Raw genomic sequence first — 18,614 nt, 5'->3', positions numbered from 1 at the left:
ATAAGAGGAATATACAAAAATTAGTTGAATGTGAACAAAAACCATAAAAAATAACCTATTTACAAGAATCCCTAAATTGTTATTTCGTCGCTCACAAGTCACAATAAATTTCATGCCAAGATAAACAAGTGAATCGAATTGCGCGTGAGGAAAACTTACCGATGGACTCTTCGGTAGGCCAACACGCTGTCCACACGTGGTCAGGAGATTCACTAGGCACTCACGCACGCGTCCCTGTGACATCCACGGACGCTTCCAGCCGCTCAGCGGAATTGTGTCCGCTGGCGAGAGACTCGCGCTGCGTCTCGGCGAATTTGGAGTTCCGGCGTGAACCAAATAGCCAACATTTTGCTGCCCATTCTTCTGCATCGCCTGAGAAGCCGACTGAACGCTGTCCGAGTCAGATTTCAGCAGAATCCGCCGCCCAATGAGGGGCGTTTGCGACACATCGAACGTGAAATCCATCGTTCTGCCCGCCAATTCTTTCTTGTAGAACACTTCGCTGTCGCTGTAGCTGCTGTGCATGAAGAAGGACGACGATTTGTTCTCGGGCGGTCCTTGCGGCACCACCTGAAGGCTGGAACTCCGTGTAACCACCAATTTCAGAATTTTCATCGCCTCCTTCCAGTGCGCGCTCTGCAATTTACCGACATTTCACACGCCACAATCACCCATTGAAGCAGTCCGAACACGCGTTCATTACTTCACAATACTCACATCCAAATATTTGGCGACAACTCGCAGCAAATCCGCACTTATTGGTTGGGCCTGAACTGACGATAGATCAATATAGTGTAGCATGCAGTGGAGGACACTCAGCACTTGCAATTGCACTTGTTGCCAGCCTTTCTCCAGTACCTCAATTAGGAATGCCAGCATGTGGAGTCCTGCAAGAACACATTTAGTAGCGCGATACGGTCAAATTTACACATAAATTGCTACAAATGCTGGCAATAAAGCAGCCAAAAAGAGAAAAGGCACGAACTTGAATGTGGGAAAATGAGAATGATTTCACACTATAATCTATTCATGATGCAATTTAAATTGGATTTCACACTCACCCATATGCGCATAAGTGTCATATAAATATTTTACAACGCATTTTGTCCACTGGAATGACTCCTTGCTGAATGTTTTACGACTGTACAGAATCATCACCGTGCCGAGATTCTCCAATTTCGACCCCAATTCCGATGAAACCTGCAAATTACGAACGTTTCTCGTTTTTATTCACCCACTCATTCACGGAAACTTTCAATGGACTTTTTTTTTCTCCATTCGCTCCGCTCAACACTTCGTCACACTCTCTGGCTGACATATTTTATGATTCTCATATTCTCTCTCCTGCACAATGGAATTCATAACATGGGAAGCTCATTTACAAGTTCCGAATCATAAAGAGTTAAATATGAAGTAATAAATGTGCTTTTTGTCGACTTTGTCGTGGGAATAACACCATATTTCTCTATTGTTCTCTTCTGTTGAGGTTCTTAACCCCGCCCACATGAGCGACACGCCCCTTTTGACGCCCCGCCTTATTCTTCTTCAGTTACTTAAAAATAAATAGTCTGCACTACAAAATTGTGCCCCAAAAGTGCAGAATGCGAATAACAACTCAACTTTCGCGCAAATCTCACTGCAAAAAAACACGATAGTGTTGTTACGTAAAAGCAGTGAATAATTTGTTTGGATATAGTGCGAAATGGGAAACTTTTCACACTATTTGCATCCATGTACGTCAGGAATCCGTGATTTGACTTCTCTTTTTGCCACAAATAATTAATTCCGTCAAACGGTGGTTCATTAAACCACATCTATAAATAATTTCGTTGGTGGAATTGGAAAGTATGCAAATATTCAGCATACCTGAGCGATATTCTCTGCGCTCCGGACGCACACTTCATTGGCGTCCTCGTAGTGGAGCAGCATGTAGGGCAGCAAGGCGATGACGTTGAGCGGGAAAGCGCAGCTTTGCGTGGGATCGCACACGGGCAGACTGAGCAGCGGAGAGAACTGCGAGAGGACGGAGATGGTCTGCTCGTAGGTGGAGGAGTGAGTGCATCCCTTTAACAGTAGAGCATGCACACCTGGATAGCCCGTCCACTTGAGCTGTGTCTGCAGCTTCTCGACTTTGTCACGTGCATCCGGGCGATCGAGTGGCAAACGATGAAGCACACGACTGAGGAGACGCAGTGCCAGCAGGAATTCGTGCTCATAGTCACTCTCGAGCAGTGACACTGCCAGCCAGAATAGTTGAGCCAAAATTGTCATTTTATCATCCTGGCGAAGAGTGGAGGAGATCAAAGAAAAATAAAAGTGTTGAGAAACTCTCATCAATCATAAGAGAATGTCCCGAAAGTGCTACTCATATTACATTCCCCCCCTTTTCTTCGCCTCTCTCATCGCACAAGTGTCCAACTTAGGTGTACATATGGAAAAAGTTTACTCACTTGCGTCCCAGTATCTCCAAGATGTTTCAAACTTTGGGCACTTCTTGATCTCGATAGGGATGAACCGAATTTCCCACCACTTCGCTCCATCTCAAGACCAGCTGCTCTGTTTCTCAGCTCCACTGAAAATAACAAGTTTCGCTTTCAAGTGTGCACTCTGCTAAATGCAAAAATACACACACCCGACCAAGAACATGCAACAAACACCTTCCAACTCCTCTCACACACAAACACACACACCCGCAAATTGTGGGTGGTTGGAGTGATAATTTATGTCGCATTTAATTAAAAAGCTCAAGTTCCACCACTCAAAACCCACTCACCCTGCTTATCGTTGGGCGACGATGAAGTTTTACGTGTGCAATAAGACACTGAATAACTCGTGCTTCTCGTGTGGCCCTGGTTTACCGAGTAGTTTGTGGTCAGCGGTGAGCCAGGAACGCCCGAGGGAGACTTCTTTCCTATGTGTGTAAAATATCCCCCAGAGCAAAGCACCCAGCATTAAATGACCATTCAAAAGGTACTTGATTAATATTAGCTAACCACCTGCTGCAATATTGGTGCCATCCTTGTTGTTCAGGTTGGGCGTACTCTTGAAAATATCCTTCATCACGTCCAGTGGTCTGAAGTCAGAATCTAAACTGTCCACAGCAGCTTCCAAAGTCAGCAGCAATTCAGTCACGTAACCCTTTTAGGAATCGATATACAAGATATTATTAATTGCATTGCATATCTCTTGATTTACAGCAAGTTGCAGCAAAAGGGAATTCTCTGTAGTGGCTTTTGTAACATCACACAAAACCCCGCTTGTCGAGCGGCAATTTATGCAAATTGAAAATTATAGCATACGCAAATCCATGTCTCGATGAGTATATATCGATTTTTCTTCCCTCCAAAAGCGCTTACAGTAATTGCTTTGGCTGCAGTATCGCAAAGAAGCACAAAATAAACTCGTAAAAATATCTCTAATGCTCCCTTAAATTTGTCCCTGCGATACACTTTAAGGTGTATAATGTAGTGTGCGCCAAATTCAGTGGCAACAGCCATAGATTACTGCTTGTTTTCCCTCCAATATACACACTATTTCGCCTCACCCTCAGAGCCACGGCTCAGGAGACTTCAGAATTGGCAATGAGAGAGTCTTTGGTATTGATATTGCATCGAATATCACGTCTTTAAGTTTGAGGGCTCATGGGAAATTTCTTCTGAGAAATAACTTCAATATTCAACACACTGATGTATTGCTGTTTACCTGCATATCCTCGCCCTGTTCCGCCACAGTTTCCACCAGGCGTGATAGAATGTCAGACAGCATGCGTGAATTGATGGGCACATTGAGAGCGCGGAACGCCTGAAGACTCCTGCCAGCGTAGTGGCGTGAGGAGCAACTAAGGCCAAGTTGCAGAGCAGTTTGTGCCCATCGCTCGGATATCCGTGCCAATGGATAGCTGTCCGAGAAGACTTTGAGTATGTGATGCAGGAAGCACGTGAGCTGTTCCGCTGACTTAATAGTCCACAATTTCGCGGTGATGTCCTCATAGTTCCACAACGGCTGGCATGAGCCACGCGACAAGAAGTGCACAAGACTCTTGATCACGTGAGCCGTGGGCATTGATGGGCCCGGCTGGGGCGGAGCATTCTCCTCTGTCACAATCAGCGGCACTTCGTAGTTCTCCGGCGGCGCTCCGCCACTCGGCAGCACCGCTGGAACACCCACAGGCGGCACCAGCGGCCCAAACAGATAACTGTCGAATTCCTGATCCGGTTCAGTGAAGTTGTGCAGAATCACCGGCAAAGTTGGCACAGTAATTCCCAGTCCGAGTCGCACAGTTTCACTGTTCAGCAGAATCCGCGCCACACTCAAGTGGTCACTGTGCTCGGCCAACACCACGAGCAAATTCAGCAGCAGCTGCTTGCAGTGATCCCTGACAATGGGCCGCGTATGGTCGAGTCCGAGGAAGAGAATGTGCATCATCAGCGGAATATGCAGTGTCCAATCAATGCTGGGAATGCCATCAACGACGATGTCTGTCAAGAGCATCACCGCCACGTTGCAGCGATGAAAGCCACTAATAGGCAAGCTCATGTCCGGCAAAAACTCCGTCAGCGGCGCAAAATAGCCGCCATACTCGGGCATGGGCAGCGGATGAGGCGCAGTCGGAGCGGCACTCGATCTCAGCTCGAATCCCTCATCCTGTGTCAACTGCAATATAAACATGCGGCGACATCCATTTACAGGGCAAATGAGAAAAGTCCACAATAAAAGGGAAAAGTGCTTTAGTGATGCAAAAAAGCCACTTAACGAGCTAAAAGGGCGCAAGGGAATCAAAATGCAGAGAAGATTTAGGTTTCCCATGTCGGTTGAATTAAATTGAAAAGCACGGGTAATGTAAATGTGTTGCAATATTCGAATCTTTAACCATTCGAAAGCAAACACAATTGTCCCAATTTTCTCTGAAATCGTCATTAAAATTCTCTTCACGAATTCTAATCAAAAAAGTGTAGAAGATTTTTGTGTTTTGATTGCAGTTATTACAGAAACAATTAAATATTTTGCCCCTTTAAGCACTCACGATTTTGCATGTGATAAAATTGAAGCAAAGTTAGTGGTAATATCGCATTGGGAGCTCTATATTGACGTTCTGGGGCTATTTCTAAGCCAATTTATCTGACACACGCACGTCAAAACTTATCTTCTTCCTGTTTATCTCAAAATATTCACAACTTCAGCTTAGAAACAATTTTTCCATTGCAACAGTTAACATAGGCAGAAGGCCAAGTTGAGTTTTTCTTCTTCATATCGCATTCAATATTGAAAAACCATGACTTTGAGGAATTTATACGTGAATTATATATGAAAATATAAACAGGTATCTGTAGATAAATGCGTGCCTCACCAGATAAGAATGGAAGACAGGAGAAGAACAAATAGTCTTTCAATTTACCCGTCGTAATCTTCTTTTGTGGAGAAGCAGAAAAAAAATTGCCTCTCTCCTTGCCCTCATTTCGCAATAAATTTATATGGAATGACGAGAGAGAGAGAGAGAGAAGAGAGAGATTTGCAAGATTTCTCATTCTGGGGTTTAAAATTTAAGTGATGAATTGCGCTTTGCGTTGCTTGGAATGAAAATTTAATGCTTAATCTCTCACTCAGCAGAAGCACGCGTGGGATGTTGTGTGGAGTAATTTCACATACCTCTGGTTCATTTGGGATAACATCTTCTGGCCTGGGCAGAATTGACGGTCCCGATGCAGCACGGATCTTGTCACTGCCTCGCGGCGGTCTGTAGCCCGTGGAGAAGGATCTCAGGCCGCTGTCGGATTTGCAAGTTCTGCAAGTTGAACAATTAAAGAACATCAATCAACAGCATTCGCAGTGGCAATTTCTTGTATTTCGCACAAACTCACCCTGTCTTAATTGGATCCTCTCCACTGTGGCGCTTCGTGTGGATTGTCCCCTTCTCCACGGCCAATTCCTGCAAGCGCGCGTCATTAGCGCCTGTCGCTTGGCCTGAAGTGGCGGAAAAAAAATTACTTCGGATTAGCAAAAATCATCCCAATGGATCACATGTGCAAATCAAACACGCATTCTTCACACAAGCCACAATATTTTACCGTCTGAGTGACTCGATGCCTTCCTCATGCTGGTCAATCGATAAAACGGGGGTGTTTCAGTGCGCTCGATGAGGCAATTAAGTGTTTCCACAATTTGCAATTCTGCCATTAGCTCATCGAGCAGCCGATTGGGGCACGTTCTGGCCAAATAGAGAGCCACCCTCTTTGCCTGGCGTAGTAATTTTTCAATTAGCATCGGCAGACGACGAATCTTTTCACTTTTTTTTTCTTCACTGAAATCCAATACTCACGTATGGCAGAAGTTCCGTTGGCGCCATGCCTGAGATGATAACCAGATATCGTAGAATCACTTTGAGATTATTCTGCCAGAATTGGCACAGCGTGCCCCAAAGCTCCTCAATGTCTCTCGAGTGCGAATCTGCAAACTGAAGAAGACGGTAAAGTGCTGGAGTAAATTAAATCAGTATTGGAATGACAACAATGACAAAGCATTCTCTCGCATTTTCATACATCACAACAAGTCGCGCTTTCAACCCTCGCGAAGAGAGCAGCGACAATCGCATCACACTTGCCGGCTAAGCTTACAATCTTTCCCAGCACTTTTGAGGGTTAAAAGAGACTTATATTTCCAGGAAAAAAAAATATTACACATCTTGAACACTTGGCAAGTAGACTGAAAAATTCTTGCTTTTCATCTTCAAAAGACAAAGCAATTAATGGCAGAATTCCAAGACTTGCGCTGGAAATATGTAGAGTCGATAAAACCTGGAATGCTTCCTCGAAATATCTAATTACATTTGAGATTCCAATCCAGGATAACGAAGAGAATATGAAGAAAAAACGCCCCCAAAAGCTTTTCTACCTCGTCAGAGCTCGGCAAGATGTAATTTTCTTCCTTTATACTTAAAATATGTATGCAATAAAATTGCATTTGGCTCTAGACTATCAAAGTTGAAAATTACTTTCAACTCCCACTATTTTCCACAACACCAAGCAGCCAATATGCCATAAAATGCATCAACAGTCTTCAGTGGATTTTCACAGAACCACAGGAAATTTAGGCAAAGTCTTCGGCAAAGAGTAATGAAAATTTTACAACATTTTCATCATTTAAAATAATTGGAAATGCATATTTTAGTTACAATATTCTCCCAATTATACAAGCAAGAAAATTTTTAATAACAGATTTTTATGTGAATAAAGAGAGATGAAAAATTATTGGCGGAGAAAGAAACACGCTACTTTCGACGACCTTTTCTTATTGATCTCACATTCAATAAGTGTCCTTTTATACCGTGAAATATTCAATAACCCAAAAGAACACTTAAATGTATAATATAATGCAGAGACAGAATTGAGAAACACCCGCACTTCAACTACTTGTGAGATTCACTTCTTTTCGATTTTGTCCCTCTTCAATTCAGGCTATAAATATTTCATTCTGCTGGGATTGAACTTGAACACATTTCTAATTCAATAGGATATTAGGTTTGAGAAAATTAAACACTCTGTCGTTGAATCTCAAACCACCGAAGCGATGGAAGAAGAGGAGAGAAGAAAAAACATGCCGCAATCTTATTTGAGCAAGGATAAAGGAATGGAAAATATTTCTTTTTTTCTCGGTCATTCAATTTTTCACAACCACGCACTCAACAATTTTTTAATTCCATATCTTCCAACTTCTTCGTGGGTGTTTTATGGGCAACTTCTTCCCCTTCAGCAATCACAGAGCAAAGGTCTTATCACAGGCGAAAATGCCTAAAAGGGAGTCAAAGATTCCGTAACACGATAGCGTCAACATTGTTTCTTATTAAAAAGTTACACAATTTAGAATCTCCAAACTATCTCCGCAAAAGCCTCAATTCGCAATCTCACACAAGTAATCTTTTACATAATCCCAAGTCATTAAAATATTACCGCTCTTGTCGGCAGGAAAATTAAAATTTCACACCCTTTAATCCACAAGAAAGCATTAATGTAATTTCTCCAACTCTCAACTGGGTAAAAAGTATTTCACAGGGGCTGAAATTTTGAAATGAATTTGTTACAATGCCCAAATTTAAATCAGCTGACAGGCAAAAAAGCCAAACTTTTGCACACTCATACACTCTGTGTCTTCCGGAAAAAGCGAAGAGCGAGAAACGAGAAAAAGCTTTTCACCCTCAATTTTGGCAGTGGCACAGAAAAGAAGAATAATATGAGAAATCGCAAGAATGTCAGCAAAGTTTATTTTAAATTCAAAATTCCGTGAAAGTTGAGAAAAAAAAATTAATTACAAATATTCTTCTAATGAATTTCTCTCGCCGCGATTTTCACCTATTCACACCCTATTAAGCCTTCTCAGGTGACATAATTGTGTTAATATGTCAAGACAATGGTGAAGATAATTAAATTCAATGCATGAATTTCGGTACTCAGGCATCTTAATTCCCTTTCCATTAATCTCCCAGTTTGTGCAATTTAATATGTTGATTATTATCAGAGGAATTAACGCTTGTGACACATAATTTATGATAAGATATTCCAATCTGCACAATACCTTCACTGTGATGTAGAACAGATTATTCAATATCATCTCTGTGGCTTCAGTGGATCCCGAACCTTCACGACGTCCTTTATTGCCAGTATCCGGATAGTACTGAAAGCCAATCGCATTATAAATAGAAATATTTGAAGCACACCGCGCGGTTTAATATCCGCCAAACTCCTACATTTTCTCCTCAATGTCGCCACAGAATTGAAAATCAAATATCGCTTAACCAAGATTTTTCTCCATTCTTCCACAACTGAAATTTTTCTGTGGCGCACAAAATCAGTCCTCCTTCTGATAAGGCAAAATCCCCACTTACCATGATGTAGGACAGTGGTGTGGCTGGCGGAACACTTGCGGCAACAAGTTCCACATTCTCCAGCCACGGCAGAAGACACTGCAGAAGAGACACTCGAACTTCCGCTCTGGCCGTTTGAAAGCGATGAGTAATCTCTGACAAGTGCAAGTGACAAGGGCGAATTTTCAATTAAATGACGTCAATTAGGCCAATGTGCCACGATTATAGTGTAATATAGATTGTAAACACTCGTGATATTCTTACCAGAAAACATGGGCATCGTCAGCTCGGGACGCAATTGTGCCATTTGCTTCGAGAGAAACATCTGCGATCGGCAGTAAGCATTGCTCAGGAGAGCATCCAAAGTGCCCAATCGTTCCTCGTCTGAAACAAGACAAAACACCACTAAAATGTATCACACGACACAGTTATAGTAATAATAATATTACGCGACTTGATTTATTCACTCATTTCATCACCGCTAAGCTCTTAATTGCCAATATCCGTGAGGCAAATAAATCATCAAAGACTCCATGCAATTTCCCTTTAAAGGTGTCAAATTCATCAATAATTCCGCTTTCACCCCTTTCCTTTTAACCTTCCCCGTCAGCCTTAGTTCCAATTGAAATTCAATCATCCTTTGCTAACCAATTCAATTTGCCTGAAATGTTATTTCTGAACAATTGCCAAAAAATATCATTTCACTCCAATTTGCCCGTTCAAAAATGCAAACTTCTCAAGAAGCTTTAGTAAAATTGCTTCAGTAAATCAAATTAAATTATTTTTTAATATTTACAGCAAAATTTCACACGATTTACAACATATTATGTAAATTTTACTCCAAACTTCCTACATACAAGTCCAACAAAATGCCCTTAAAAGCTCCTGTTAACTGTATTCAGCGCAAAAAGCAGAAGATCTTGATGCATAAGTAAGAAAAAGTAGTGCAGACACCTGTCGCTTTATCAAAATTAACTTTGCACACCTTTTAATTAGAAGAGTATCACGTTATGTGCATCAGCACAGCACGACCTCACTGGAATAACCATGTGATAATGAATTCTTACGTAAACCATCCCCTAAAGTACATAGTTTATTGATCCCTTCTGCTCTTCTGCGTGTCTATTTTCTTTCAATTAATTTCTGAGGACAACTTTTCACTCCATTTACCACTATTAGATACCAAGGTTTGAAAAAAGATTGATCGAACAAGTATGAAGTAAGTTTTGCACACAGAAACTGATAAAAGTAATAATGAAGATGCAAGTTTATGAGATCTAATTGAATCTCGAGAGTGTAAATCACCGCGTGACATACCAAACTTTATACATCTGCTGCAGCGAAGCGCGTGCGGAAAAATATTTACATCTTCATTGCATATATAGTTTCATCTGCAATTCCTCCTCATTATGTCTTCGCCTTGGAAATGGCTGAGAAAGTGGACGTGAAAAATGCTATGCTTCAGACAAATGCACCACGATAAATATCTACACTTTTTAAATCTCAGCTCATGCTCGCCGTATTCATTCTCATCCCTTTTGCGAAAATGTTAATTCTATGGAAATTTCACGAAATCATTGGTATAAAACCATTTTTTTCGTATATGCAAGGTAATATCTGTACTGCAAATTCATTTTCACCGGTTTAACATGGTAAAATCCCAGTGGAAAAGCGTACACTTTCTGCAAATTGGCTTTCCTACATCACCATTGAGTTCAGTGATTGGGGAAAAATAGGGAAAATACCAACGCAGAGGCGCATCTCACACTGTCTCACAGTTCAACCCTCAAGAGTAAACATGAGTGCGCCAGCAGAACTTTCATTCAGTCTTTCTATGACCACGATTCAGTGCAGACGCTCCCCGTCGAGCCCTTTTCGTCCTGTCGCGGCTTTCGCGAGGACACCATTCAAACGCAACACCCAAATTGGATACTTCACACCATCTGGCCCAACAAATCCATCGACTGAGACAAATTTGTGCATTTTCAACACCCACTTGAGGCTTTCTTCACTCAATCTTAAGTGAAATTGTGGATAATGAGTGTGATTTAAGACAGCTCTTTTTGCAGAGCAATTTTAACCGTGATGTTACTCCCTTGCAATTTATGCTTGCTGCTGAGAATATAAAAAAAACCCCTGAATGTGAAGAAAATATCGCAGTGGACGCTCTAATCCAAATCAATATCCCCAGTGATAAAAGCTTAGCACAAAAAGCCTCGCCGAATAATACAACTATGTAATTTGAATAAGTGTTCTGTGCGCATTGAGGCCCAGTGGCAAGTGAGCTATTGAAATGGAATTTACATAAATTACTGTCAGAGGTATTTGAGAATTTATCAACATTGTGCGAAATGGCCAGTGGGTGACATGATAGTGGATGACAATGAATATAATTCGCCATTACGAGTGACATTGATAAAAAACCACTCGCCAGTCCGAAATTAAGCCCCAAATCCGTGACGAGGGGTCCTTCTTCTGGACCACAACAATGGATATTGCCGTCGATAACGGCACATCGCTCGGGCAATTGTATAGTTTGTACACAGTGGCGGCGGACGGCTATGGCTCCACCACCACCCAATTGAACCCCACGAACGAGTCATATGCAAATGACACCATTGTCCAGTCGCCATCATCCACAATACTCAGTGTTGCCGAAGGAATTGGCGACTTCCTCATCACCTACTACACGCCCATCCTTGTGTTCACGGGAAGTATCGGCAATATGCTGTCCGTGCTGGTGTTCTGCAAGACAAAGCTGCGAAAGCTCTCGTCCAGCTACTATCTCGCGGCTCTCGGTGTCAGCGATACATGCTTCCTCATCGGACTCTTCATATCGTGGCTGAACTTTGTCGATGTGAACCTCACCAATCGCAACATCTTTTGCCAAACCTTCACATATCTAAGCGGTCTGTGCAGCTTCCTCTCCGTGTGGTTTGTGGTGGCATTCACAGTGGAGCGCTTCATAGCTGTGCTCTATCCATTAAAAAGACAAACAATGTGCACCGTGAAGAGAGCAAAAATCGTTCTCTGCGGTCTGACACTTTTGGGTGGCATTCACAGCGCCCCATTCATTATGTTTGCCAGCCCACAATTTTCCGAACGACTCAACACCACAATTTGTGATGTACGAGAGGAATACAAAGTGAGTGAAATATAATATATCACACCACGAGAAATCAGCTTTCCTTTTTCCTAATACACATCCCGCCCATGAGAACGTACAGCATATCTCTCCTCCTTGCGTTGTAATCCACAATATGTTGATGCTCCACACTCAAGGGGAAAATGATATAATAGGATGTATTAGACGGTGGGAACCCACACACACGCACCATACCGAAATTCACCCCATATCATAACGTATTAATCCACATAAACCTATAAGGACACGTTATAGGTGAAGATTAGCAAAACTTTATTCATAACCTACCAAAAACTAAACCCACCCCGCATCTTTTCACTTTAACCTTCAATATCTTCTCAATGTGGCCGCACAGAATTTGCACTCCTCCGGTGTGTGATAAGACACACACACTCCGGCTTTAAGAATGAAATTTTCATCAACATCCACCGGAACACCCCTTCGTATGATAATCAGAGGAGCACTAAAAGGAAATGAAGCACAGGGAGAAAATATTTCCAATTTCCATCTCACAATCACGACAAGTTCAAATTATCCACAGGATGTAATATGTATGAAGTGTCACACAGATGAAAATCATTTCTAATCCCTCTCCAAGTGGGCCAAAATTCTCCCTATCGCACACTTCACATCTCAATTTCGCCAGGGAAACTTCTTGCCTTTATGCTGATTTGAACAAATGGGCGGAGACAATCATTCCCTTGTGCTTAACTACCAAGAGATGTACAATATTGAGAAAGTTACAAGATCCCACCCAAGAAATTAGATTAAATTGGCATTATTAGACTCGGATTGCCCCAATCCATCATTCGCTCAACAGGATCACACAAATATGTTCTCATGAGCGCTCAGTGTTAAGTTCTTTTATGACTATCACGGCATATTAATACGTAATACTTGAGGATAATGGGGTCGAAAGACAACACAGATGTTGTCGAGCGGAAGAGAGTACAAAATAAACAGATCAACAAGTTAATTTTCAACACAAGATACACAAAATGAGAAAAAAAATCTCAATAAACCGCCTTAGAATGCAAATGAAATATTGCCAATACAAATTATATTTTGAAATATTGATAATTATTTTCTGCCAGATTGCAATTCAGATGATATTTCTCGATATCTGTTTATTGCACAATCCAATGATGCTTTAATTAAAGCAAATTGATGAAATTTCGCCCCGTGACTTTTGTGTGAAATTTACTTTATCATTAATACCGACTGATGTATTTTTGAGTTATTTCCCAAAATTAGGGCAATTTCGATTGATTGACAAGTTCAATATTTGCATCTGACAAGCCAAACCAATTGTTTCATCTTTGTGACTTCCCAAAACTTTCCCTTCAAAACATTCCAATCTCTCTCTAATATTTATGGCTTCTTTTTCAATCTGCGGACCTTCTAAGGTGGAAAGAACCTTTGTCTCATCAATGCAAATACACTTTAGAAAGTTCCTCTATCTATATATTTTCACGTACTTTTACAGCTAAAAATAATGCGAAACCTTTCTGGGGTGACCCAACACATTAATTATATAATAGCAGAGACGATCCTTCTTTGCCAACGGTTCTTAACTTTTAACCTTTGTAGCCCACAAAAATAAATTTCTATTGATTTTGATTCCCTTACTTTAAAAGTGCTAAATTTTATGTTAAAGTGTGTTAAATACCGAATGTCATACGATAATCCAACGGAAATTCATAAGAAAGTCCTATTACATCGAAAGATATAAATGTTAACAATCTTTTAGAATGTCATAGAATAATATTTAAAATACAAAGACATTTCTTACAACTTCTACGTAAAACTGTATGAATCCCTTGAATCTTAATATAAACATACAATAGACAACGTTTAAGACATTGTACTGAATTCTCGCACGAAAGTCCCACGACGTGTCATGTGATAAAATCCTTAAAGCTTGATGCGCTTTTTAATAACTTCAGATAAATACAGAAATATCACAATAATTGGAAAAAGCATGACAAATCCGATTTGCTTGTTTCTTTTCCATCATCAAAATAACATTGATTTTTCATTCGTTTGATTTTCCAGTTTATATGAATTCACTATCATTTTTCCCCATTCAATAGAGCTTAGGGCACAAAATGTTTCATTCGTTATTAATTAAAGGCGCACATAGAGTGTGTGAATAAATAAATCCTTTGCAAGCATGAAATTCTTCGTGAAATATTCAGAATGGGAATTAAGTTCTTTTATTCGCTCTTCTCAAATATGCAATGTAATGATTTGTTATATTTAATAACATGTCACTCACAGATTATTCTCTGTCAACACTAAAAGCATAATCAAACATCAATTTCATCGTATATCACATTCAAGCCGCAGTTAATCAAATCAAACATAAACTTTTCATTCTCAGTATGCACTAATTCGAAATATATACCCTGTGTAACGAGAATCACACGAACGAGTGCATACGATATGAATTTGTCGCTGCAACAGTGTCACTTGCATGCGCCCTTATAATTTGCATTGCTGTCACGTTTATGTTTTGCTTAAGAAACACAGAATATATTCTTATCAATCTATATATGCAGCGCATACACACTTGCGTCACAATCACTGTTTGATCCGCATGACTAACATTTTGGGATAAAATATTCATTCATGAGGTTCACAGAAGAGTGAGTGAAATTATGTCAACTCGAATGAGTGTAAACTTCTGAACAATCTGAACTTTTGCAAACTCCTGTGACATTGAAGATTTCAAAGGCACAGAATGATTTTGTATCTCTTTTTTTCCCCCCCAGAGAACCAAATTTTAAAGCAATGCTTCTGCTCATTGTTTTAGGGACACATGACGGTTTTCAACTACATCGACACCGTCATTGTCTTCGTCGTTCCTTTCACTGCTATTGTGATATTGAATTCTTTTACGGGATTCACTGTATGGAAAGTAGCAGGCGTGCGAAGGAGTATGACAATTCAGAAGAGGTAATACAATTCTCCCACATTATATATGCATTAGGCAAACATAAAGAGATATCAACCTATGTGTAATTACAGTAATCAAAATAACATCCTCCACTGCCATAAAGCCATTATGGGCAATTGCAAAGACGACAATTAATTTTTCATGAAATGCCTTCTATCATTTTTACGACACCCATAAGTCATTGGCACTTTCCACATGACTTGTGTACCTAATGTCTTGTTTGTTCTCTTCCACCCCTTTTTCGCCACCCCCAACAGACAGGGCAGCAGTTCACTGCATGATTTCCGAAAGTCCCACTCCAACCATCAACACTGTATTCACCCAAACGGGCACAACAGCGTCACTGTTTCGCTTCATCAGAGATCAAGTGAGAGTGTACTTTATAATTGAATTAATACACCAGCAGCATCATTACAGTGTCTAACGACTCTCAACGTCAAAAAAAATCATCTTCTGTATTCCAGCAAAGCATCGAGTCGCCAATTCACAAATTAAAGTCACCAAAATGCTCCTCATGGTGTCAACAGTGTTCGTTTGTCTCAATCTACCCAGTTATGTGATGAGAGTCCGTGCATACATCGAGGTAAGAGGGATTTCACTCTAATTAATGAGAGCATCGAACTCTAGAAAATCCGTAGAATTTTTTCTAATCAAAAACAATACACAAAAGTATCCATGCCGAAGGGCGCGCTATAAAATTGGATTTTGACACGAGTTTCACTGAAATTTGCTTGAAAACCGTTTGTGTTTATTGCGGAAGTTCACGTCCTTAAAGTTTTTACAATCTTTGTTACGACTTTCCCAGACGTTTTTTTCTGTTGCATCTGGTTGAACGTGATAAACAATACTTTTGGGAATTGAGTTGATTACAAATTAACACAAGAAATTTGCCCTCTAATCCTAAAAAAAACGAGAGATTAGTGGGAATAAATTGTCGTGTAGCGTGCAAATTGCGTCCAACATTTCTTTCAATTTAACTCACATTCCCCTAAAATTGGTGGAAATAACGCTTTTCCCATTACAATTTCGAAAAGGGAGTCTTTTAATAAAACAATCCTCAGTGGATTTAATAAATGTAGAAATAAACCCTCACAAATATTTTTACTTGTGAATACAATGTTTTTCAACGTACACAATGTTACTATTTATTTTCCCATGAAATTTAATAAAGCGAAGAAATTGGGAAACTGCACAAATACCTAAAATACCGCGAATATTATCAATGTTTGCAATGCAAATTATTCGCGTTAGAAATTTATGTTATGCTCTCTACAATGACCAATAACATTTTCCACATCAAAACACGTTGTGTGAAAAACATCCCTTATCTTCCATAGACAGCGCCAACGAAAACCACGATAGTTATTCAATACTACAGCTGGCTGTTCTTCATCACGAATTTCGGTATTAACTTCGCTCTGTACTGCGTCAGTGGGCAAAATTTCAGGTGAGTCAATAGCACTTGTGTTTACCAAAAAGATATAGAAAAAATAATTACACACTAAAGCATACGAAATATTGCGTGTAATTACACTTGACGTCGAGGGTGGCTTAGTGCCCTTAATTTCATACTCATTTATCTATCTAATTTCCTCTCTTTCTTGCTCACTTTTCTCCGACGAATTTGTGGAAAATGCCAAAAAACGCACACTCACACAAAAAAAAACTCATTGCAATAATACAACAGAAAAGCTCTCGTTGGGATGTTCAAGAGAGTGTCTCAGCATCGCCAAGAAGCTAATACACAGGTAACAGGTAATTAAGAATATGAGAAATGTGATACAGGATGTGATTATGCGGAATTTAGGCAGATACAAGCAGATTAAGTAGAATTCTTTACTTTCCCCGTCACGTCCTAATCCCAAAAATAAGCTCTTGTGCAAATTCCGCGTGACAAAAGGACGTCTATTTAATGCCACTCTCAACTCTTTCTGCCTCTTGCAGTTTCTGAATACGTTAGAAGTACCGGTTCAACAGCATCAAGACGGCGAATCATTGCAAGAAATGAATCATTTACTGATGCCCACGAACTTCGATTCCTCACAACGAACATCAAATAAAATAGGCCTAAAGCCCACACGAGCAGAGGCGTGTTGAGTGTTTCAAAGAAGAGTTTAGTGACAAGAGAACATTAGTAAATTCAATGGCTGTATGCTTGGTTTCTCTGCATCATGAGTGCATCTTCAGTGCATGACTTTCCAAGCATTGATAAATGTAAATTTTATTTTATTATAACAAATTTATGTACATAAAAGTATCTGACAATGAGAGAATATAAAAGGGGTTCAAGAGAAAGTTTATCAACATATTTTCTTTCATTGTAAACTCCATCTTCGAACATTTGCACTTGGACTTTTCATGCAATAACTCAATACAATGGAAACTTTGGGAAACTTCTGGAGACAAGGAAAGATGAGTGCGCTTTGCTGGTCACATTTCATTGAAGTCCTCTCATTGCATTACACAGTTCATGCATAGCAAATAGCACGAGTTCTGAGCTAGTTGAAGGGACAAAGCGAGCAGTGGAGGAGCTTTCATTACGAGATGACAACAACACAAAACAGATTTCAGGGTAAGCAGAAATTATGCTATTTAAATTAACACCCAAACTCAGTTAAATCTGTCCCACACTTTTTCCTAATCAGTCGTCATTCATAAGCAAATAATACGTCAGAAAATTGTGTCCACTGGGAACTTAAAAAATACAGAACGTGATTGGAAATTCGTCTTCTTGACTTCAACATCATAATTAGAACGAAATTATAATTAGATGACTTGGAAGACGTGATGAAAATATACTACGAAAATGTTATTTTGGCCAAGGGGTGATTTCGCATAATTTGGTGTCAGATAAGAAATGAGATTTCTTGCTTTCCCTTTAAATGAATCAATGTAAGAAGCTTCACATGAATGGAAAGCTTGTGGTTTATTGCTTCTGCTAAAAGCCCTCAAGCTAATCCGAACAACTATTATTTATACAGAAACACACACACACACACAAAATACTTCTTGGAGTTAAAACCATAAAATATAGACAGAATTCATTGAACGTCGCAACAAGAAATTTATCTGTTTAAACGTTTAAAGCAAAACTTTCAATGTATTACAGTTGTAAATAAATGTGCATTAACTTTACGCGTACTGAAAAAGCCACAAAGTATATTTGTGCTCTTCAAAACTTTTACAATGAATGCAAAAAGAAGCAATTGCGAGAGTTTTAATGTTGTATTGAATAACTTTGCAGTACTTTTTTCAATTAAATGCCTTCTACAAGTCATTGCAGAAGAATTTCTTTAAGCAATGCCAAAGAAAAGTGTATGAATATTGCAGAAAATACTCTCAAGAACATTCATTGGAAGAGTAAATTTTCTGCTCATATTTATTTTATGTTCACTTCATTTAACCAAAAAACCCACAAGAACACTTCTAGAGCAGAAATAAACCCTTGACGGAAAAATGCATGGTTTAAAGTTGCCTAATTATTTGTTCATAAAAGACATAAATTCACTGACATCCACAAGGAAAATAGTCACGTATTCCACATAAAATTAGGTCGCAATCATATCCAAACTTCAAATGTGACTCGGTGGACTCAGTTAAATATCACATTGCTTAATTTCATAATAATTAAGGGGTATGAGAATAGCAATAAAATA

At 39.8% G+C, this 18,614-nt stretch overlaps 2 protein-coding genes across 3 annotated transcripts in view; one reads left to right on the top strand and one right to left on the bottom strand.

The window, feature by feature from the left end:
• LOC132256767 (protein furry) overlaps positions 1–18,614 on the bottom strand; it is a 40,859-nt gene that overhangs the window by 3,651 nt on the left and 18,594 nt on the right. Inside the window, exons 15-29 of the mRNA XM_059753314.1 lie at positions 9,119–9,238; positions 8,876–9,009; positions 8,566–8,664; positions 6,317–6,451; positions 6,066–6,234; positions 5,859–5,961; positions 5,647–5,782; positions 3,703–4,653; positions 2,994–3,138; positions 2,774–2,911; positions 2,451–2,572; positions 1,867–2,280; positions 1,062–1,200; positions 718–887; positions 160–636 (exon numbers count right to left, since the gene is read on the bottom strand). Of these exons, the coding sequence (XP_059609297.1) occupies positions 160–636; positions 718–887; positions 1,062–1,200; positions 1,867–2,280; positions 2,451–2,572; positions 2,774–2,911; positions 2,994–3,138; positions 3,703–4,653; positions 5,647–5,782; positions 5,859–5,961; positions 6,066–6,234; positions 6,317–6,451; positions 8,566–8,664; positions 8,876–9,009; positions 9,119–9,238 (3,452 nt within the window). The remainder of the gene's footprint in view (positions 1–159; positions 637–717; positions 888–1,061; positions 1,201–1,866; positions 2,281–2,450; positions 2,573–2,773; positions 2,912–2,993; positions 3,139–3,702; positions 4,654–5,646; positions 5,783–5,858; positions 5,962–6,065; positions 6,235–6,316; positions 6,452–8,565; positions 8,665–8,875; positions 9,010–9,118; positions 9,239–18,614) is intronic.
• LOC132256662 (uncharacterized) lies at positions 14,774–17,237 on the top strand. Of its 2 annotated transcripts, none has more exons than XM_059753152.1 (6): positions 14,774–14,957; positions 15,216–15,325; positions 15,423–15,541; positions 16,296–16,405; positions 16,646–16,706; positions 16,903–17,237. In XM_059753152.1, the coding sequence occupies exons 1-6, from the start codon at positions 14,821–14,823 to the stop codon at positions 17,053–17,055; spliced, it is 690 nt and encodes a 229-aa protein (XP_059609135.1). In that variant the 5' UTR covers positions 14,774–14,820; the 3' UTR covers positions 17,056–17,237. The 2 variants fall into 2 exon arrangements, with proteins under 2 accessions (XP_059609135.1, XP_059609136.1); XM_059753153.1 differs by having other exon boundaries at positions 16,646–16,713.

The sequence above is a fragment of the Phlebotomus argentipes genome, unplaced genomic scaffold (genome assembly GCF_947086385.1).
Source record: "Phlebotomus argentipes unplaced genomic scaffold, Phlebotomus argentipes genome assembly contig_17, whole genome shotgun sequence".
Classification (NCBI taxonomy): Eukaryota; Metazoa; Arthropoda; class Insecta; order Diptera; family Psychodidae; genus Phlebotomus; species Phlebotomus argentipes.
The sequence above is the reverse complement of the archived record's forward strand: the minus strand, read 5'-3'. Positions and strand labels throughout refer to the sequence as shown.

What these genes read in the sequence shown, in the direction of transcription:
- LOC132256662 (XM_059753152.1), top strand. Translation starts at nt 14,821, where the DNA reads ATGACGGTTTTCAACTACATCGACACCGTCATTGTCTTCGTCGTTCCT. An exon ending in TTCGCTTCATCAGAGATCAA is followed by an intron (nt 15,326 to 15,422) that starts GTGAGAGTGTAC and finishes TCTGTATTCCAG; the next exon opens with CAAAGCATCGAGTCGCCAAT. An exon ending in GAGTCCGTGCATACATCGAG is followed by an intron (nt 15,542 to 16,295) that starts GTAAGAGGGATT and finishes TATCTTCCATAG; the next exon opens with ACAGCGCCAACGAAAACCAC.